This window comes from Diadema antillarum, unplaced genomic scaffold, assembly GCF_040938485.1.
Source record: "Diadema antillarum isolate AM-2024a unplaced genomic scaffold, OU_Dant_1.0 seq00000150_RagTag, whole genome shotgun sequence".
Taxonomy (NCBI): Eukaryota; Metazoa; Echinodermata; class Echinoidea; order Diadematoida; family Diadematidae; genus Diadema; species Diadema antillarum.
The window spans coordinates 134563-157785 of record NW_027271223.1 but is presented as its reverse complement, the minus strand read 5'-3'; the positions used below and the strand labels follow the sequence as shown (position 1 = coordinate 157785).

At 38.3% G+C, this 23223-nt stretch overlaps 1 protein-coding gene and 1 non-coding gene across 2 annotated transcripts in view; both read left to right on the top strand.

Annotated features, from left to right (window-relative positions):
- The window catches only part of LOC139727762 (U5 small nuclear ribonucleoprotein 200 kDa helicase-like), a 65878-nt gene that overhangs the window by 15972 nt on the left and 26683 nt on the right, over window positions 1-23223 (top strand). Inside the window, exons 19-26 of the mRNA XM_071638740.1 lie at window positions 522-674; window positions 1594-1674; window positions 2363-2446; window positions 3413-3519; window positions 4335-4496; window positions 5500-5629; window positions 21417-21487; window positions 21874-21974. Coding sequence (XP_071494841.1) covers window positions 522-674; window positions 1594-1674; window positions 2363-2446; window positions 3413-3519; window positions 4335-4496; window positions 5500-5629; window positions 21417-21487; window positions 21874-21974 — 889 coding nt within the window. The remainder of the gene's footprint in view (window positions 1-521; window positions 675-1593; window positions 1675-2362; window positions 2447-3412; window positions 3520-4334; window positions 4497-5499; window positions 5630-21416; window positions 21488-21873; window positions 21975-23223) is intronic.
- LOC139727783 (small nucleolar RNA SNORA57) lies at window positions 23058-23196 on the top strand. The gene has a single exon (XR_011710766.1). It is a non-coding gene; the product is annotated as a small nucleolar RNA SNORA57 (small nucleolar RNA).

Sequence of the window (23223 nt, the reverse complement as noted above, 5' to 3'; positions counted from 1 at the left end):
GTCAGTCTGGTTTTAGTCTCCAAAAATGTGGAACTCTAGCTGAAACAAAAATGAATGTTCAGACTAGATGGTCAGTCCATATGCAGTCAATTTTAAAATTGTATTCTTTATGCAAGTGTTCTGAAAGCTGAGACAAAAGTGCATCATATGAACATAAAATGATCACCTGAAACACCATCCTTCCAGAATGTAATGGGAGCAGATCTGTGTTCAGTGTCCCAATTCTGTTTCAAAGGTGCCATGGAATGTTGCACAGAGGAATCCATGACGTCGTGTTTCAGGATGCACTGCTGAGTGCGGATGTGATGTGGGTGTGACTTTAAACAACGCTGCACACTGGCAGTGGTCCGATGGTCCCTGACCAGTAAAAATCACTGTCGGACCAGTTACTTTTCAGGAATGGATCAGTAAAAAATGGAAAAAAAAATTGTGTACCTACTGGTCCAACAGACAGGTTGGACCAGTAAAAAAAATTGCTTAGTGTGCAGCCCTGCTTTAAGATATGTTTGATTTATCTGAAGGTCAGTGAACTGGGTCGCATCGCCAGCCACTACTACTGCACCAATGAGTCGATGTCCACCTACAACAGTCTCCTGAAGCCTATGCTGAGTGAGATTGACCTCTTCCGTGTCTTCTCGCTGTCCTCAGAGTTCAGGAACATGGTTGTCAGAGAGGTGAGAAACTCCTATGATATCTCTAGTATTGCCTTGTACAGTATAGTTTAATTTGTGACTGTTGTCCAGCGTTGGAGTTCAACAAGCCAGGCCCACATGATCTTGCGTGGATGATCAATTAATGGATGGATTAGAAGAGATGGTGTGATATTTCCTAGTCACATGCAATGCATCAGCACTATTCATTCATTTCCTGAGTACCTTGTTTCCACTTTCTGTGAATAGTAGTTTTCCATAGGAAAGATGAAAACTCATCCTAAATTCATGCTGTACTAGCAATGTAGTTGCAAATTGGCCAGTATCAGCTGCAAGACTATTTACTTGTAACTGTAAAAGTAAGCACAGGAAAAGACAAACACAGGACTTTGCATTTCAAGGAGATGTACAAAGCCCCTAACAACCTATCAAAGAGAGGCATTACTGTAAACCAGAAATTTTCATGTGCATAAAACTTTCGCAAGGAGCCAGGATTTGCAATAGTAAAAGTGCACGCAAAAAGTTTTGTGTACACAATGCATGAAATTCCACAGGCATTTTGGAAAGTTTTGTGCCCCAAAATTGACCTTTGGCTCCAATTCACAAAAGTTTCATATCACAAATGTTTCTGGTATTAAAGTATTCTTTTTCACTAGTAATATGACCCATGTGGAGTCATGATCTTATTGGAGATTTGTCAATCAGGCAGTCAGATGCCTAAGTTATATCCCTGAGTTATAAAAATGAAGGGTTTTTTTTTTTGTCTTCTTTTTTTCGAAAGGAATGTAGGTAATATCAAGATAGAGCTATACGATACAAGCAATACAAAAAGTCCATTTCCAGAGCATTTTTGTGATCCCTTTGAATTTAATGTTTCACTGTCTCTTTGTGGAGAGAGTGTAGAAGTACTTTTGACCCTTTCACCTGTCTGTTTGATGCACAGGAAGAGAAGATTGAACTGATGAAGCTGCTGGACAGGGTGCCCATTCCCATCAAGGAGAGCATTGAGGAACCCAGTGCCAAGGTGAGCTAGCATCCCACTGGAATGTTGTTGGCATGGTAACACCCGGGAAAGGGTCTCAAATACGCAGGCTATATAGATGTTGTGATGCCTGCCAAGATAATATTCAGGGAGCAGTTACTTCTTGACTGAAAGTCATTTTGAAGGAATGCCTCAGAAACAGGAGTTACAATCTCTGAGAATGTTTGAAACATATGATTGGACAAAAATTCATAAATAAAAGAAGAAAACTCTTTTGAGGTGCTTCAAAACTTCTGCAATGATTTATGAACTGAGTTTGAAAGAGGTAATCAGGTCACTGAAAAAAATTTTTTTTTTTTGGGGGGGGTTATTTGTGTTAATGCTGCCATATTAAAATAACTAGCTAGTCTTTTCCTGCACTGCCCCAAAGTATTTGTACACTTGATAATTGAACATATTTCATCACTATCGCTTTCTGTTGATACATTACATACTCATTGACATGATGTTTCGTAGCAGATCGTGAGCAGTGCCAGAAATATTTCATAGCTGAGAAGGAAACCTAGCATTTATGTTATTGCTTATTTAAGAAAGTGAGATCTTTGACATCAGCAATACATCAGATATTATTTCATCCATCATCTTTTTCTAAAAGGTGATGCTTGCAATTTGCTGGTTTTCTAGTCAACATCAGTTTGTGATTTTACTATTTTTTTTCATTTCTCTCCAGGTGAATGTGTTGTTGCAAGCCTTCATCTCCCAGCTAAAGCTTGAGGGTTTTGCTCTAGTGGCTGACATGGTTTACATCACACAGGTAAACACTTACCCACCTCCCTCAAATACTTTGTTCGACTTTCATGTGCTTCAATCTAGTTTACTGCCTTTCTTTTTTATTTATTGAAGTCTTCAGCTGCCTAACATGGGTGCATATGCTTGTACCTGTTTTGTATTTGTATTTGTATTTATTTATTTATTTATTTATTTATTTATTTATTTATTTATCTATTTATTTACTTGTTTATTTATTTTATTTATTTATTTTTTTATTTTTAATTTTTTTTATTTATTTTTTAATTTTTTTATTTATTTATTTATTTTTTTATTTGTTTATTTTTTATTTATTTATTTATTTATTTTTTTTTTTTGGGGGGGGGGGGGGGGTCAAAATTGGTATCCCAAAGTTTTTTCTGTCTGTATACATTCTCCATCCTTTATTCACAGAAAACTCATGTCTGTCTTTATTCTGGAATCCTAGTGTTCCTTCTAACTTTGTCTATGTAAACAACACCTATATATGTGTATGTAATAGCAATGATGATACTTGTGGCAACTTTTATAGCACAAAGGTCTGTCTTTTGACACTAATGATGCTTTCATACAATCATCAGGCATGATATTCTGTAGATTTAAATCTGATTTCAGATTTTTTTTTTTCTCAAAACTATACATATTTTGCTTTTTCCATGTATCAAATCACCTGAAAATTTTGATTTCAAACTTTTTCAACGAACCTCAATATCATCCCTGAATCAACTATATGTAATGATATAAATTTTTTCAGTCATACTGTGTATTTCTGGTCAGTTTCCCTTTTTGTGTACATTTATTGTATATAATTATCAAATAAACTTTAAATGTAAATCTTGGCAATAAGAAAAAGGCATCAACAGATTCATATAATATTGGATGAGATCTGAGAATGAAGAGCAAGCTATCGTGTAGTTTGCTAACCATGTTACCAATGTTTGTATGTTCATTGGTGTGTTCTTTTCCTCACCAGTCTGCTGGGCGTCTGATCAGGGCCATCTTTGAGATCGTGCTCCATCACGGCTGGGCCCAGCTGGCCGACAAGACACTTTCACTGGCCAAGATGATTGACAAGAGAATGTGAGTCAAGCAGCTCAAGCAAAAAAGAAACACAAACAAACACAAACAAACAAACAAACAAAAACAGTATGTGAACACTCAAGATTCAAGATTATTGTCTGATGCAATAGATTGTCAGAGTTCAACACAGATAAGGATAGGTACCATCTGATTTATACCTTGTCTCTTCTGCAACAACCTTCCAGAAAGTAGATTTGGAAAGCTCCATGGTGTTTTCCAAATATGAATATAGACAAAATCAGTCTTGATTTTTAGATTCAATCATTATACATGTACATTACTTTGAACTTTCGAGAATGAAATATTAGTTGAAGTAATTCTATAAAGTAGCATGAATAAAAGTATGACAAAAAATTGACCTGATTTGGAATGCATGATGTTTTCCAAGAAAAATACAGAAAATCAGTCGTCAGCTAAATTCAGTCATGACAGAACTGTGAGCTTTCGCAAAAAAAAAAAAAAAAATGTTTTTTTTATGATAAAACTGGAATGTAACATAAATAATGGTATGATATGAAACTGTCATATAGTTTTATGATCAGTCAATCTTATATGCTTTTGAAATAAATGTGAAATCTGCAAAATGACTCTTAAGAGAAATGCAAATTCTCTACAGTTGAAACTGTTATGTGAAGGAGAATGTTGTCATATTATGTGCACTCTAATCTGTATGATGAAAGGTTCTTTGAATTAAAATCTTCAAATTAAGTATTCAAGGGCTGTGATATGGAATGTATCAAATTGAAGATATCGGTAAAAGTTAAAGAAATTGACGAAAATGATTTAATTTGTGCATCATTGGACTTGTGTGGCAGGTGGCAATCCATGAGCCCACTCCGCCAGTTCCGCAAGATCCCTGAGGAGGTGGTGCGGAAGATCGAGAAGAAGAACTTCCCCTGGGAGAGGTTCTATGACCTGGGTCCTAACGAGCTGGGAGAGTTCATCCGCATGCCCAAGATGGGCAAGACCATCCATAGGTGAGGCCACAAACCATCCTGGCATTCTTGTATTTGGTCAACTCACTGTGTAGGTCAGATGATGAGTTGTGTAGATCTACAAAGTCTCCCCAGGGAGAGGCTAGAGAAGGAGAGACAACTACTGCAGGAGAGACAACTACAGGCGTTACCCACGTGCTTTGACAAAAGAGAGCATCAATAATCGGGACTTAAGCGAAAGACTTCCTCCTACTGCAGTTCGCATTCTCTTTCAATGTGATGGCAACATTGAATTTGTGTGCCTTGAATTGGAGCAGCGAATCAGCATGCAGTGTAAAACTGACAATTTTAACAGCAAAAAGTTTAACCCGTTGAGGACGAGTCCCAAGTATACTCGTGCAAGCTTCTATAGGAAATACGTGTTGTAGCAAAATCAAACCATCCTCGACAGGTGAAAAGCATGCTGGAACACCCTTTAGTGGAGTACTTTGTTTGAAAGACCAAAATACCCCAGATTAAAAGATAGGAAACTGACATGCGCAAATGTGCACATCATAGAAAAATAGTAGGCTTTTAAGAGGACCTAAATTTCATTTCATTTTCAATTATGTGTGAGGAAGGATTATAAAGCAGTGGCGGATCCAGAGGGGGCACAACCGGCACACGCATCCATTTATTTTTCGTTAAAAACAAAAGAAATAAAAAGAAAAAAAATGAAATGAAACCCAGAAGTAGCACCAGAAATATTAGTTGCCCCCCCCCCCCCTTTACAGAATTCCTGAATCCGCCCCTGTAAAGTTCAATCAAAAGTGAAGCAACAAGGCACATATTAGCCTTTTGTGTGCTTTGAGGGCCAACTGGCACAAAAAAAATAACCCTTAGCTTTGTACACACTGTCCAAAGTCCCAGGCACAAAAAGGGTTTTCGATGATCTAAAAACAAACAAACCATCTAACAAAGATTTGTCATTCAAGACCAAAATGGATTCTTTGCTGAAACATCCTACCTTGTTTGAAAATGTCCATACTGTGTATAATTTGCATAGATACATTCATCACTTTCCACGACTGGAGCTGGCCACCCACATCCAGCCCATCACAAGGAGCACGCTCCGTGTGGAGCTCACCATCACACCAGACTTCCAGTGGGACGAAAAAATCCATGGAAACTCAGAGGTCAGTCGCCCCAGTTTGACCTTGAAGTAGACACTTACTATGATAGTAATAATGACAGTAATGATGAAGATGATGATAATAATAACAATAATGATAATGATAATAATGATGATAATGATGATAATGATTATAGTAATAACAATAATGATAAAATAGTAATAATTATTGATACTTTTAGAGCACCTTTTCCACTGGATACAAAGTGCTATGAGATGTCATCCCAGGTCGCCACAGGAGATAAAATAAATACAAATTACCAGGTAGTGACAGTACAAGTCCAGTGCATATATAGGGATATCAAAATAAGGAGGTCTTCAAATTTTGTTTGAAGTGATCCAGTGTTGGCGATGATTTCAGAACAAGATGGAGCTTATTCCACAGCCTTGGAGCAGTAAAGGAGAAAGCTGCATCGCCAGCTAGTTTGTTGCTATTGTGTACTACTTTAAACGTCTTTATTTTCGCACGAATTAGTTTCACGCTGAGCATCTCAAAATGTATTTGTGGGTTCATAAATTCACGTCACGTAAATTGCTTACTTGTATGTTTTCATACAGTTCACACAAAAGATAAAATTTGACTAGACATTTCCATGCCTAAAATCAATGCACTGCTTTACTGTGCAAATGCCTACCAATTTACTTTATTGTACATCATGCCTCACTCTGGACATTATGACCTGCACAGAAAGCTACCAGTGTAAGCCCACATGATTAAATGAATATGCCCTACTAGGACACATACAGTGTACATACATACTTCTTTAGTTGTCGTATTTATCTGCATACGAAGTGCATGATTCAAAGCGATAAAGATTGATATTTGCGGAGCATTTTTGTCAGATTTAAAGTTCATGTATGTCAGCTTAGGCGCACCTGGTAAAGTAGGGACTGCGAGCGACGGAGAGCGACACTCAGCGACGGGGACATATTGCGAGAACAATGAAGTGCGTCGCAGTATGTTTTTACTCCGTCGCTAAGCGTCGGTCAAAGCACTACGCGCCATCATTTTGATGATACCGCGACGCTTGCCGACGCTTGCTGACACTTGCCGACACCCTCAAAAGAAGCTGTTGATTATTTCTATGTTGCGTGACCTCCGCTCACGCAAGCGTTCGTTTTGATAGTGCCGACGTTTCGGGACATGGCGCTTGAGATATAGCGAGATTTCTGAATGGTCACGGCCAGTGCTTAAATTGAATAGCGAGCGACGTGTCCAGACGCACCTCTCCTGATTACAAATGATGCTTGTGATAGCCCGACGATGAACGACGTGTCCCGACGCTTTCCTTTGTCTCAACATTGGTTATGAGTTGATTTGCGTTTCGTTTGGCTATAAGATGGTGAAAAGAAAACGTAATTATGGGGTGTGATCTCACTGAACGGGGAACACTTTGAAAGTAGCGATCGAAGAGGGTTTATGAAAACACATGTAGGTCTACACTCATACGCGAATGTATGCCTTAATTAGGCAGCTCCATACATGTAAAATTTTGAATGCATGAGGTTAGATCTTTTTTTATCTGTCAAGTGACTCAAGAACTAAATACAGTGTATTACGAAGTCGTCCTATTTCTCCCGTAGGAAAAAGTCAGATGTTTGTCGTTACTTTTGGAAATGAACAGCGGCAACAATTGGCTCCGCAAGATGCTAAAATTAATGTCAGATGTTTCATTTTAATTTTGGAAATGAATAATGGTAATATTCGTATGATACTAAAACGTCGGATGTTTGTTTATATTTTTGGAAATGAATAACGGTAAGATTCAGCTCCATACGGTGCTAAAATTGATGTCAGATATTTGATTTTGCGATCGGAAATGCATAAGGATAACATTTGGCTCCGGAAGATGCTGAAATAAATGTCGAATGTTTGCTTTGACTTTCGGAAATGATTAACAATAATATTCAACTCCGTACGATGATAAAATAAACGCCGCATGTTTGCTTTTACTTTCGAAAGTAAATAGCAACATTCGGCTCCAGAAGATGCTAAAATAACTATCACATGATTGCTTTTACGTTCGGAAGCGAATAGCAGTAATATTCTGCTCCATACGATGCTAGAATATTGTCGGATGTCTGCTTTTTAAATTTCGAAATGAATAACAGTAACATTGATTCATTAAAATTGATGTTTGATGTTTGCTTTGACGTTCGGAAATGAATAACAATCATATTCAACTCCGTATACGATGATAAAATAACTGTCTGATGTTTGCTTTTATGTTTGAAAGTAAATAGCAATAACATTCAGCTCCGGAAGATGCTATAAATGCCGGATGTTTACTTTAACGTTCGAAAGTAAATTAGCGATAACATTTAGCTCTGTAAGATGCTAAAGTAAATGTTGAATGATCCCTTTGACGTTTGGAAATGAATACCAATAATATTCATCTCCGTGTGATGGTGAAATAAATGCCGGATGTTTGCTTTAATGTTCGAAAGTAAATATCAATAACATTCAGCTCCGGAAGATGCTAAAATAAATGTCGAATGATCCCTTTGACGTTCGGAAATGAATAACAATAATATTCAATTCCGTACTATGATCAAATGAATGTCGGATGTTTGCTTTTACTTTCGAAAGTAAATATTAATGACATTCGGCTCCGGAAGATGCTGATATAAATGTCAGATGATTGATTTTACGTTCGGAAGTGAATAGAAGTAACATTCTGCTCCATACGATGCTAAAATAAATGTTGGATATTTGCTTTTACATTTCGAAATGAATAACAGTAACATTCAGCTGCGTTTGATGGGAAAGTAAATGTCTGATATCTGCATTGACGTTGAAAATTAACAACAGTAGGCCCTACTATTCGGCTCCGTACGATGCTAAAATAATATTGTCAGATGATTCATTTCACTTTCGGAAGTGGACAGCAGCATTCGGCTCCGTATGATAATGAAATAAATGTCGGGTGTTTGCTTTTAAATTTGGAAATGAATACCAGTAATATTCTGCTCCGTACGATGCTAAAATAATAAGAGATTGTAGCTTTTACATTTGGAAATGATTAACGGTATCAATCGGCTCAGTAAGATGCTAAAATAGATAGCGGATGTTTGCTTTCACGTTCGGAAATGAATAAGGATAACATTCAGCTCCCTAAGATGCTAAAATGAATGTCGGTAGTTTGCTTTTACATTTGAAAATGATTAACGGTAACATTCGTCTCCGTAAGGTGCTAAAATACTAGTAAATGTTGCATGATTGCTCTTACAATCGAAAATGAATAACGGTAACTTTCGGCTCTTTATAGTGCTAAAACGTTAATGTCGGATGTTTTAAATGTCTGCAAATGCTCCCATGCACTTTCTCATTTCAAACGTAAGTTGTGACCACCTGAATAGGCATCAACTTTTAACTAACTAACAGTGTGTGGGATTATTCCGAAGGTGCCTTAGTCTGAAAACTCTTAATCCGGCACGAAAATGTATTTATTTATTTATTTATCTATATCTATCTATCTACCTATTTGTTTATTTATTCATTTATCTTTTGAGTTTAACAACGTTGAGAATATCGACCCCCGTTTCGTTTTCGAGTCGACGATTCTTCAAAAAACGAAACTTGTTTTTCCCCCTTCGTCAATTTGGGATTTACGAGCCTTCGGAATGACTGTAACTTATGTTTTTGTTTTTTTTTTTCTGTCGATTAGGGGATGGGGGGGGGGGGGGGTAATTCAGAAAATGAATATAGAAGGGAGTGAAATTCTTGAGGCAAGAAATACAAGAAAGTGAAATTCTCAGTTTGATATCGTTAATTTTTTTTGCGTGATGTTTGTATTCTGGATAGAGTCATGTACTTATTCCATTGGTTCGTTCCTCCGAATCTTAGCCTTCGTAACGAACTTTAAGTAACGAACTGTAACTTTATGTTTTGTTTTGTTTGTTTGTTTTTCAGTCGAGCAGTGGAGGGGGAAGGGTAATTCAGAAAAGAAATATATAGACGGCATCAGGGAAAATTTTGAGGCATGAAATCAGTTTCTCAGTTTGACATTGTTAATTTCTTTGCGTGGTGGTTATTATTCCAAAAAGAGTCAGGTATGATGATACTAGGTGTACTTATATTCCGATGGTTCGTTCTTCAGTATCCGAAAAACGCAAATTCCATGTTTGTTACTATAGTAATCTGAAAGTGTACTAGGGTTTGTTAATCCGAACATTTTGTGACATTCCGAAGGTTCGTTAATCTGAAAATGGGAAATACGGTTCGTTAATCTGAAAACGAATAACGTGGTCAAAAATTTGTTTTGTTTTCGGATTAGCAGCATTTAGAAAACCAAACCTTCCTTCGTTTTTGAATTGACGAATCTTCAAAACAGCAACACAATTTTGTTGTTGCTTTTATTTTTTTTTTCGAATAACGAGACTTCGGAAATTGCAAACTTTCAAAGTAACGAACAGTTACGATCTTTTGTTAATCATTAAAGCGAGCAGTGGAGGATAATTCAGAAAAGAAATATAGACGGGAGGAATACTACAGTAATCTTTGATTGATGATGATGTTGGTCATGTTTCTGAATGTTTATAGAAAAAGGCTGAGTGATCTGAGTGATGGTGATGATAAGTTATTACTAATGCGAGTGTAAAAGACAGCTTGCTGAACATACTTCTTTCCCTTCCGGCCCATGAATGATGAAAAAAAATACATACACCTCACAACAAAAAGAACCACGTGCTAGCAACCTTCGTAAAGTTAAATCTAGACGTTCATTACCAGCAAAGGGAAAAAAACACAACAGTAACTGAAGCAAAGAGATTGTGTATGCACTCTCTGGCATTACGAGAAACTTGACACCCCACCCCTCTCCCCTCTTGTGGAAAATTTCCACAAAACCAGGTGCCAGACCCAAGGTGCCAGACGAAAGAATGCGCGCACTGGGGAATAAACCGCGTGTAAATAGCCTGGAAATATCGATCGAAGAACTATATCTCATGAGTTGTCATCGCAAAGAACATGATTCTAATTATAGCCTTTCTTTTGACCATTAGTAGAAATATCGAACAGTTTATTATCGTGTACTTACTTGAGTATTTCAAATGTTTACTGAACTAAAAAATTGTATAGGAAGGGATTGATTACTCACAGAAATATTCACAAATATTCACAAATTCACTACGAGTATGTGATGCAGCCACTAACCGGTTAGACAGCAAAATCCTGGCAATTTCACGCTCACAACTACGTATTACTTTGGAAAGTTTGAAGGAACTTCACCTACGAACTGTGAAGTTATTTGGCTGTCAACATTCGTTCGTTTTTGTTTTTTTGTCTTGTTTTTGTTTGTTTTTTCCTCGTTTAAAAGACATGATTTCTTCGTATGAAACGTAAACTGTTTAGCGAACATCGTTATGGCAGACTTTCAGATATCAGTCAGGGGAAAAGAAACTCGAATAGTTAAGATGTTTAGAATCCAATAAATAACATTAAAAAGCCTGAAAAATAACACATGACTATGTTTTATAGTAAACAATAACTGAATATACCAAAAAAAAAGTTTGCATTGAAAGAAAGATATTATTCAGAGGGTGAAGGTTCAGATGCGAGTTTCTTCACTTTGTCTCCCTCACAAATTAAATTTGTTAAGATCGCAACTGCTGATCTGTAAATCCGCAAACATGTATACATCGCGTACAGTAGCTCAGTACATAAACACGTAGTACTCGAGAATCTTTATAATCGTGCTGCTGGTACACAAGCTGGACGATACTATTACTAAGGCATACTAATATGTCGTAATGTTTGTTTAGTCATTTTTTTTTTTGCGGACTAGCCAAAATTGAATCAGGGTAGTGATTTGACAACAGTAAGTGAATAAAGACAATCTGAACTTACTCGCTGCCTTATTGTGATGTGGAGCGAGATTTACCTTGCATTTTAAAAGGCGAGTTTTCTTTCTGTTAGAAATCATGCAACTGATCTCTGCAATATTAATGTACGAGTAGGCCCTTTAGCTTCTTACTTAGTCTAAACACGATTTCAGTCGATTTTGCTATCAACAGTTCAAGTTTTTGCGTTTGTAAACGGCATTCACTGGTGCTTGCTTGTTTGCTTGCTTGGTACATTTCTGTCATGCGGCTGGCAGTTCGTGACTTATAATCTCCTCTCTTTTACGGTCAGCAACGATTTGATTAAACAAATTCATAGGGTTCATCAACAAGATGGTGCACATCGTGATACAATGCGTATTCAGCACATTGGCGTGGTGGCATAGAAAATTAATGAACAAGCACTAAGCTTCTTTTTTTTTTTCACGCATCGCACTGTGTCTTGCAAGGAAGGTGTCTCAATGACCCCTACACCACAGACTTTCAAGTACATTGTACAGAGTAACTTTGATCAAAGACAATTAAGGCTTGTCGATTTCAAAACAGAATGTCCACGCCACGCCTCGTGCGAACAAAAGACGGATTAGGAGGCAACTCATTCACTAACTACCCAGCCCTGTCGCTGCAAAGAATATTGCACTGCGTCTGGTCGGGCTTACTAGCAATTCCCTCAGAAGAAGGTGACGGGCACTCTCCACAGAACTCTAAAGAAGTTCTATGGCACTCTCCCGTTTCGGGACAATTTTCACAACAATTTAAGATAATTTGTGACTGAAAAAACAAAAACAACAATTTTGAGAATGAACTGGATGATGACACATTTGCTCCTGCGATAATTGTTCTTGCATGTATTTTGTGCATGTGAACAAGCGTTCGAACTTTGATTCCAGTGTACCGTGGAAACTCGATGTAGGCATTGGAGATCCTGATGTAACAAAATAATACCCGATATAACAAACTAATTTCTCCGGTCCCAACGAATTCATTTTCTGTTTTGTATTGTTTATTGCCTACTGATAAAGATTACAAAGAACAAAATATGTCTGTCTCAAAGATCTCGTCATAGCGAGTTGCCACGTGTTGACTTTGTATAATTTTCGCGTGGTGTTCGGTGCTGCAAACTTCGGCGAGGGCCTTTACTCATTGTTTTATTTCCGCTGTTTCTCATACCTCGTTTGGTACGATTTCTTTCGTTTAATGTCACTTTATTCGTTCCCTTTGTTTCGAAGTACCGGTATGTAAAAATTCTTTCAGGTGTCTCTCTGGTTACTGCACATGCATTTTCGTAACGGCGATTTCTCCAATTTGCTGTAGTGTAGTATTTCGAAGGAAGTTCGCTCCCAGCCTCTTCGGTGTGCTGTGTGATATTTTGTATAGTGTTTGTGTTGTTGTCTGAGAGGTTGTTGTTACTTTGTGATTAGTTTGCTTATGTGTTATCTCGAGTGATGATGGTGGTCGTGTTCCTTAATTTTGATACGAAAAGGGCCAAATGATCTGAGTGATGGTAATGATAATTACTGATGCTGGTGTAAAAGACAGCTTGTTGAGCTACGTGTCCTCCGTCTGATTTCATTTCTCCCTCTTTCACTCTTCTTCTCTTCCCATGAATGATGGAAAAAATACATACACCTCACCTTCGTTAAGTTAAAACTAAATGTTCATTACCAGCAAAGGGGAAAAAATAAGGGGAAAAACACGAACGGATTGTATGCGGTCGACACCACCCCCCCCCCCCCCCCCGGCCCCCGTTGTGGGAAATTTCCAAAGAAGCATGCACCAGACCCCAGGTGCTGGCCACACGAAAGAATGCGCGCACTTGAATTCTGGTTGTAAACAACGTGTAAATAGCCTGGAAGTTAAATCGATGGAAGAACTAGCTCGTGATCTCATGATTCTACGCTACACACCATGGTTCTATAGCCTTTCTTTTTGGTCCATAACAGAAATATCGAACAGTTGTCTGTATAGCGTATTAAATCAGGCATTTCAAATCTTCACTGAAATATAAAAAGGGATTTGCTAATCACTGGATTCAAAAATATTTCTTCGTATCGAACGTAAACTGTTTACCGTTATTAAGCACAGCTACTACGGCGCATTCGATCCATGGATCCGAACTTGCAGTATACAAACCTCAAAGAAGCCAGAAGCACATAGAGCCTTCCTTTGAACTTGAAAGTAAAACCATGTGTTTCGCACACTGGCACGTCCAAACACAGCGTGGCATTTAGCGATAATTATTGTTATCGCAGACTTTCTGATTTCAGTCATGACAGAGGAAAAGAAAATGGATTCACGTACTTCGGAAAATGATGTTTAAAATCCAATAAATTGAAAAATGAAAAAGCCTGAAAACAACACATGTCTATGTTTTCTAGTAAACAATAATTGAAAACATCCTTAGAAAGTTTTGCATTCTCTCACACAAAGAGGTCTCTTGAGAAGATGAAAGCATTCCCCGTCCCCCGTAAGGCAGGGTTACAGTTCATTATTCCGAAGGTTCGTCATTCCGAAGGATCTTTAAATAGTCCGAAGGTTCGTTATTCCAAAAATGAAAAAAGGCTCGTTATTCCGAAGGTTCGTTAATCCGAAAATAAAATAAGGCTCGTTATTCCAAAGGTTCGTTCTGGACCCTCTTTCATTTCGGATGAACGAACCTCCGGAATAACGAACCGTATTTAATTTCGGATTAACGATCCTTCCGAATAACGAACCCTACTTCATTTTCGGATAAAGGAGCCTTTGGAATAGCGAACCCTATTTAATTTTCGAATTAACGAACCTTCGAAATAACGAACCTTTGGAATAACGCCACAAAATGTTCGGATTAACAGACCCTTTTTCATTTTCGGATTAACGAACCTCTAGGCATAGGGAATTTGTGTGTTTCGGCATGTTATACGACACCGAGATAACAGTCCATGTGAGCACCTCTCCAAGTTTATACCGTCAAGGGACTTTGAAAGCTGTCGTGCGTGTCTGTGGGTGTTCAGGTAAGTTATAATCGACGCTGAAAATCATCGAAGAGTCCGTCGACGTTCAATCGACGAGGGAATTGCAAACTCAACGGCTGCTTATAAGGTACCACCAAGATAGGAAAGAATGAATTTTATGAAAACAAAAACAAATGAATGAACACGAGTGTGAGCAGGTACCAAGGTATGTTGTGATACACATCGATAATAACATTTTATTGGTGATGCAGTTATGTTCCCTATCTATATACATTACCTTTTTGTCTTAATACTAGATGAATGATGATACTGTTGATTCGTGAATGGACAGAGAAAAATAAATCGTGATGAATGAACAGTCACTGATGCCAACATGTGAATGTCCAGACCCCCTTCTTTGATGAACACCACTTTTTAAAATCTTTTCGTATTTAATCAGTGGGTATATAAAGACGAAATTTAGACGAAAAGTTTAATGACATAGGTTTATACAGAATTTAAAACTGCTGTCATGAATGTGACAGCTATGTAGAGCAGATCTATATCAGCAAGATAATGTTCTCTCTTTGAAAACAATGTGGTTTTACCAAGAATTACAAACAACGCACCAACGCGCGCTGGAAGATTAAATACTACGTTAGTATGCTTCATGATGATGACTACAATCGGCCTCGTATCTATACTTGCCACTAAATACAACTGTTCTTAGTGGGTGCAGTTCGTTATTCATTATAAAGTAAAGAATGGCATTATAAAGTAAAGAAATTCGGCAGTTTATATCCTTAACTTTTCCACAGCTGCGTGCAGTCACCAGCTGTCCGAAATACTTCCACAATCCCCTTTTCCGTGTCTCTGTCCAGCGTGTATAGGCACTCTCTTTATCTCTTTCTTTTCCTTCTTCTCTTAAATTTGTTTTTTTTTTGCCATATTCCTTTCAATCGTATCCCCCTCAGTTTAGTCATGTCATGTTGTTGTGTCTCTGTTCTTTGTTTCATTTTGTCTTTTTTTTCTGTATTATGTATTATGTACATGTATATACTTGTAATTATAATAAGTATTTTTGAAGATTTTTTAGAGTGGTCCACAATCTACAAGCAATGCTTTTTAGTGGACCCCCCAGTTCTCATTTATTTAATCCTTCAAACATAACTTTGTAATTCCAGTATGTGTGCATATCTTTGTAAGTTTGTTGATTACCATTGATCGTTATATTTTGCAATGTGTATATGCTTATGATTGAATTTGAGATTTACCTTGTGTTATGTTTTGTGGAATGAAAGAAAAAAATGAAAATGAAAATGAGAATGAAATAAATCAAATCAAATCAATTCAAAATTCAGAAGGTTCGCTATTCTGAAGGTTCGTTATTCCGAAGGTTCGTTGATCCGAAACACGCAAATTCCCTATACCTTATAGAGGTTCGTTAATCCGAACATTTTGTGGCGTTATTCCGGAGATTCGTTAGTCCGAAAATGAAATTCGGGAATAACGAACCTTCGGAATAACGAGCTATAACCTACCTAGTAGCACGTAAGGGACTATCACAATTTGCTGAAGGTCTCAAAGAACGCATTTAAGAGAAGAAAACGAATCACGTTTTACTTCCAAATCCGTAGTATTTAGAGTAACTTTACACTTCATTAAGACATTATAAGATAATGATTAATCTTCTCTTCTTTGTTTGCCAGTACAGTTTAGCGTTTTCTATTCATTAAAAAACAGCAGTCGCCATTCAGAGAGGGACGCCTCGGGACGCATGATGACGCACATTCTGCAGAAAGCAAAATAAAATGTGATGAATTGTAGGCCTATATGCTGTGGCGACGGACATCCAGTCGCTGGTAATCCAGAATGCGTCCGGCATGCAGGCATTCTCTACTTCATTCCCGGTCCACGCATTCTGCCTGCACTGAGAATGCCCTATTGTTACTCCCCTCAGCCTTCTGAATAGAGGCATTCCGTCGTATTCCGAGAATGGGGATTATAAAATCCTCTATTCAAGGCGTCCGGAATGCGTCCGAGAATGCAGACGCATTACTGAAACCATTCATTCACGAAGAATGATAGCGGCCTCGTGCACCTCTACGATTGTCTTTGACCTTCAAAAGAACGACACGCCGCCCTGTTGCGTTGTGAGAAAGAAAAGTCGCGCCATATTATACACGTTGTATTTCAGTTTCAGTGTGAAATAAAAAAAAAAAAAAGATGAGTAAAAGTGTCTCTGGAAACGGATTTCTAACACAGAGATTTTGTTTTTGTTCGATTTTTCTGTATGTTGGTTAGTTTGTTTTTTACGACATAATACTCGTCGCCTAAAGTTGCGTTTCGTACCGCAGTTCGATACATTCGTATTTTTTCTTGCCAGATTGAGACGCCAACCCCGTTGCTAAGAGGTACCTACCAGGTATACCGTCAGGTCTCGACACTAGCGGTGGCCCGGGGCCATCAAAAAACGCACGTCGGGCACCAAAATTTCATATATTTTTATGAAGATTTTGGTGGACCGATCGGGCCACCAAGAAAAGTCGGATGTTTGCCTTTATACTTTTGGAAATGAACAGCGCTAACAATCGACTCCGTATGCTAAAATAAATGTCGGATATTTGTTTTTATTTTCGAGAAATGAATAACGGTATAATATCCGGCTTTGTATGATACTAAAATTAATGTCGGGTGTTTGCTTATACTTTTGGAAATGAATACAGTAAGATTTAGCTTCGTAAGGTGCTAAAATTTATGTCAGATATTTGATTTTGCGTTCGGAAATGAATGAAGATAACATTCGGCTAAAGTAGATGCCGGATGTTTGCTGTTATGTTCGAAAGTAAATAGCAATAACATTCGGCCCCGGCAGATGCTAAAATAAATGTCGAATGTTTCCTTTAACGTTCGGAAATGAATAACGGTAATATTCGACTTTGTATGATACTAAAATAAATGTCAGATGTTTTCTTATACTTTAGGAAAAGAAGAACGGTAAGATTCAGCTCCGTACGGTGCTAAAATTAATGTCGAGTATTTGATTTTGCATTGGGAAATGAATAAGGATATCATTCGGCTGTGTAAGATGCTAAAATAAATATCGCACGTTTGCTTTGACGTTGGGAAATGAATAATAATGATATTCAACTCCTTACGATGGTAAAATAAATGCCGGATGTTTGCTTTTATGTTCGAAAGTAAATAGCAATAACATTCGGCCCCGGAAGATGCTAAAATAAATGTGGAATGTTTCCTTTAACTTTCGGAAATTAATAACGATAATATTCAACTCCGTACGATGATATTAAGATGTTTGATGTTTGCTTTTATGTTCGAAAGTAAATAGCAATAACATTCGGCTCCGGAAGATGCTAAAACAAATGTCGAATGTTTGCTTTAACGTTCAGAAATGAATAACGATAATATTCAACTCCGTACGATGATAAAATAAATGTCACATGTTTGCTTTTACGTTCGAAAGTAAATAGCAATAACATGCAGCTCCGGAACATGCTAGAATACATGTCGAATAATTTTCCTATCTGTAATTTGCCCGTGTGCTTCATGGTTGTGAGGGTAGCTCTTAGCCACGCTGGTCTGTAATTTCATACACAGCCCTGTCGCTTTAAAAACGCTTTGTAATACATTATAGGTCCTGCAGTATAAGATCAGTAACTTGTAATCATTCGTAGTGACGTAGAATGCGTTTGTATTGTAGCAACAGCACTGATTTTCATATTATTATTCATATCAGTTCAATTCTATTTGATCAAAATCCGGTTAATTTCGCATGATCGGCGTTTGATGACAATAATAATGGAACTGTGCAAAAGTATAGGAGACAACATGCTTAGCGGACGATTCCTCCTTTTGATTCCCCTCTCCCTGTCTCATTCCCTCTCAGCTCACTTTGATCTTTCCTCTCCCCAGCCCACCCGACAAAGAAGAAGTTCGGTACAATACAAAAACAAAAACAAAACTAAACTAAAACTAAAACAAAACAAGGAACATGTGCTGGCAGAATAAATGGGAATGATACCTATGCCCCAGCCAGGCCAAGCTTGTGGAAATTTCCATGAAAGCAGAGTGGATCAATCAATAAGTTAGTGTTGCCTGCCAGCAAAGGAATGCGCGTATGCATTCCTTCACACCCCACCCGTGTTGTAAACCACGTGTAGATATCAATTAGACAGTCTGGCCTGGGAGTGGGAGTGAGCCAGGGACATGCCTCTAGCACTAGTCTTGAGTAAAAGCCCCTTTTGAGTTCCTGTAAACGTCATATGATACTGTTTTGTCTTTCTTTTCGCCTAAAAAAAAGCATATAGCGAACAGACCTCACCTCCCTGATATCACAAATGGTCATGTAGCCATGCAAAAGGATTGATTTATCCCTTCTAGGCGAAAACTGAATTAAATGTCCTTTGATAGAAAATTCGAAATCTAGCATGCCTGGATAAAGACTACCTTGGTACCTTCGCAATATGTACCAGGCCAGCCAGAGCCACATGTTCGATCGTTGAGAGCTCGCGAAGGAAGCAAAATGGTGAGCTAGTAGCGGCATGTTGTACGTATACAAAATGCACCTCATTGGTGAAAGCGTGGGGCTGATCGAATGCATTCTAGAAGACAAAGGCTGTGAACCCTGGCAAATTAATCCTGTTGGTAGTGTTACCGTTAGGTTTTAACAGACAATAGAGAGATTAGACAAAGTCACCCTCATTGTTGATGCATTCTCAGTTTCATTCCGGAATGCCCGGCTTACTATGTATTTCTAGGCCCTGTTAAGCTGAGCATTCCCAGGCGACGGCCGGAATGGGTATAGAATGCGCGCATTCTCGAGTGCATGCCACTGAGATAAAAGGTACTAAGTATTCCGAACGCATTCTGGAATAGATACCAACGAGTGGATGTCCGTCGTGCCTAAAAAGTTGTTAGGACTGACAGGGCTCGCTGGCCCTGTGAGAGATTTGACTTGCAACTGCAAATAAAGTAATACAGTTTTGCCTGAAACTTTGCGTTGAATTAGAAACAAACGCAAATTGGCATTGGATTAGTCAAGGTTGCCTTCGATATTTTCCCTACGAAATCGTGCGTCCGCTTATAAATAGCAATGAACTTGCTTGCAATAAAATGCAAATTTGCGTACGGCTCGCTCTCGGGCGGGAACTTGCATTTGTTGATGCTTTACCTCTCGCAACTACTGAAATTTCCCAAGCTCGGTGCTTAGATTATGTGCACTATACCACACGCTATAACACATAATACTTTATGCGTATCGGGGATTTTCGGATCGATATCGGGAGTTGTAGCGAACGAGTAGCGCGAAATGGTAAATTCGCGATTTTTGTAAGCATCGGGCAGCAATTCTACCTTCATACTTAATGCCGAATTTGGTTCGAAACTGCACTGCTGAGGAGCTGAATCATGTCAGAATTCATTTCTGTAACCTAGAAAATCAGTTAAGTGTAATTTTCAGGTCAAAACAGTGCTTGGCCCCAAACCCTCCTATTGCCGATGGCTTCGCTTTGTCTGCTAGTAATATGTAGCACTTTCTATTCCATTTGATTAGTGAAGGTTGCGTTCGATATTTGCCTACGGAATCACGCTTCCTTTTAGCAATGAACTTCCTTGCGTTTAAATGAAAATTTACGTACGGTGCGGGGACTTGCATTTGATGTTTTAGCTCTCACAAGTCACAGCTATGCTTCATAAAATTTCATCTCAAGCCCAGGGCGCAGATTGTGTGCCCAAGTATATACTCGGACGCTGCACTACGTACACGCACGCGTATCGGGGATTCGGATCATTGATGAGTAGCGAGCGCGCGAGTAGCGCGAATTAAACGGTAAACTCGCGATTTTTTTTAAGCATCAAGCAATAGTATATTTATGGCATTTCTTCCTTAATACTAATTGCCGAATTTGGTTCGCAGTTGCATTGCTGAGGAGTTGAATCATGTCACAATTCATTTCTGTAACCTAAAATACATTTGCACATGTATCAGTAAGTGTAATTTTCATGTCAAAATAGTGCGTGGCCCTAAATCCTGGATTACCGATGGCTTCTCCGCTTAGCACTAGTAGTATAAGCTTTCTATTCATTACGAAACAAAAGTCGCCATTCAACGAGGGACGCCTCGAGACGCATCGGGACGCATCGGGAGGGTAGAGGGAAGGAGCTTATTTTGCGGACGCAGCGAGACGGCCACCAGGTAAGCTCCTTTTCGTACATGCAACGGTCCATTTGTGAGGGCTCGTCTTTTACAAGTATACTTGGGAGTTAGCCGACGCTTTGCGACGCTCGGCGGCGCCCGCCGACACGCAGTCTAAACTACTGGTTGTATGCCGTCGCTAACCGTCGCTGGGTGTCCTTTGACGTCGGAAATTGAAAGAAATTTGCAGAAGCGTCGCACCGCGTCGCTCGCCGTCCCTAGTTTACCACGTGCGCCTTATTGATGCGTGAATTTAGGTAGTCTTAAAGGGGACCTCCGGATGATTTTTCAGACTTTTACATTTGAACAACTATAAATTAGTTAAACTGAGTACAGAGTTTCAGAATTTTTAGGGATTGGGATGAGGAATAAGAATGTTTTCAAAATCTATAACAAATTGCAATGAACACGGATGATGACATAGCAGCCTCACCATAAGAATGCAGGAGTTGGGGCTCAAGGAAGCAAAACAAAAGAAGAAGGAATGCATAGATTTTTCACAGGTGAACTTGTAGAGCAAGCGGTATTGTAATGGAATTACACTGCTACATTTCTGAAATATATGAGGCTCTGATGTCATCAGCACTGTTCAGTGTAATTGGTTTAAGATTTTCAATTTATTGGTTTCTCTGCTCAAGGACCACAATAAATTCCATAAATCTATACATGGAGCTGTCGATTTATGTACTACATGATGTGAAATTATGAAAATCGTCCGGAATGCCCCTTTAAGCAATCATTGATACTAGTGCAGTTATTGTAAAGGGTCATTTTTTTTTTTTTACTTCTCTTCATTGCTTCAGGCTTTCTGGATTCTTGTGGAAGATGTCGACAGCGAGATCATTCTACATCATGAGTACTTCTTGCTGAAAAGGTATTGTCTTAAATTGTATATTTTTTTCATGTGTTTGTTCACTTCCAACTTAAAGTCAACTGAAATGTTATAAAAGGGAATTCTGATTGATTTGTCAATATGGAACTAATGATAAGAAAAATTCATCTCTATGTTAGTAACAATGACTCAAAATGTGGAATATGAGCTGGTATTCTACAAAATATGAGATATAGATTTAAAGAGTGATGAAGATATTAGTACTAATTAGAGGGAGGAAACTATGGCATAGAAATGAAATTGAAAGTAAATTGCTATGATGATGTACACTTCACTTGATGCTGATGGTGATACCATGCAGAGTCAACTTGAAGATCATTGTAATTGTATTTCCATTTTTTCCTGTTTTTCACTTTCGTGATTTGCAGCAAATTTGCTCAGGATGAGCACATCGTCAAGTTCTCTGTGCCCGTGTTTGAGCCCCTCCCTCCCCAGTACTTCATCCGGGTGGTATCTGACAGGTGGATAGGTAAGTGTTTACTCATGAGGAGGAAATCTTCCGTGTGAAAATAATGTGGTAGATGAGGCAAGTGATTGAGTAATGTTAAATATGAAGGAGATCTTTAATAGTTAACAAATCAGTTTCTATAACCCCTTTATTCCCAGTTCCCTTACAGACCCTTTTAACCCGCTGAGGACGAGTGCCAAGTATACTCGGGCAGGGGTCTATGGGAAATGCGTGTTGTAGCAAAATCAGTCCGTCCTCAATGGATTAATTTGGCAGGACCCTTTTGTTACCCCTTTCATTCTCGAGACCTTTGTACATCAGCTTAGCGGAACAGTTTCTATAACCCTTTCATTTTCAGCTCAGTAGACCCTTTCATTTTGCAGGACCCTTTTGTTACCCCTTTCACTCTCAGTAGCTCTTTACTCCTGCTTAGTACACAGAGCAGTTTCTTTAAGCCTTTTATTCCCAGTTCCCTATAGAGCCTTTCATCTGTAGACATTTTCATTTGGCAGGACCCTTTCGATACCCCTTTCATTCTCAATACCTCTATACATGTGCTAAGTTTAGAGAACAGTTTCTATAATTTCTACAGTTTCTTTAATTTTCAGCTCTGTAGTTCCTTCTTTTGAAGGACTGCTTTGATAACCATTTTGTTCTCTTTAGATCAAATTTTCCTGAATTTTATTTGAATTTTATTTGCCCCCCCCCCCCCCCCCCCCCCGATTACCTTGGCCTGTACCTAATCTCTGAGAATGAATCATTAATTTTATTCAAAAGATGGTCGTTTTCTCTTAGTTATGCAGGTTATGCTTATTTGTATACTTCTTTGTGCATCAGATTTTAAGCTCTAAATCCCTAAATAAAGCTCCAGATAGGCTATTTTTTGTGTGTCTAAATATTCTTTGTAGTATCATAAACAAATTTATGTGAAAAAAATTTGTGAAAGAAAAAATTCATCTAACACTCCTTGTTAATAACCAATACATTGTACACACAATAGTAATTGGAAACTGCCATATCCGGTGACATTTGTCATATGTGAGCTGATTGCTATGTTATGTGTGAGAAAAAATTGAAGTAGAGGCATCTAAATTAAATAATTATCCTCCTTTCTTGGCATCTCCAAACTCTCCTGCCATGTTTGTGAGATGAATGCAACCCAGGAGGAAGATCAAAGTGATGAAACCTTCGGTGCCAGAATTCTCTCTCTATTCTGGGCCCATCCTCTAGCATCATGACATAATTTTGGACTACCAATATCTGCTCTGAT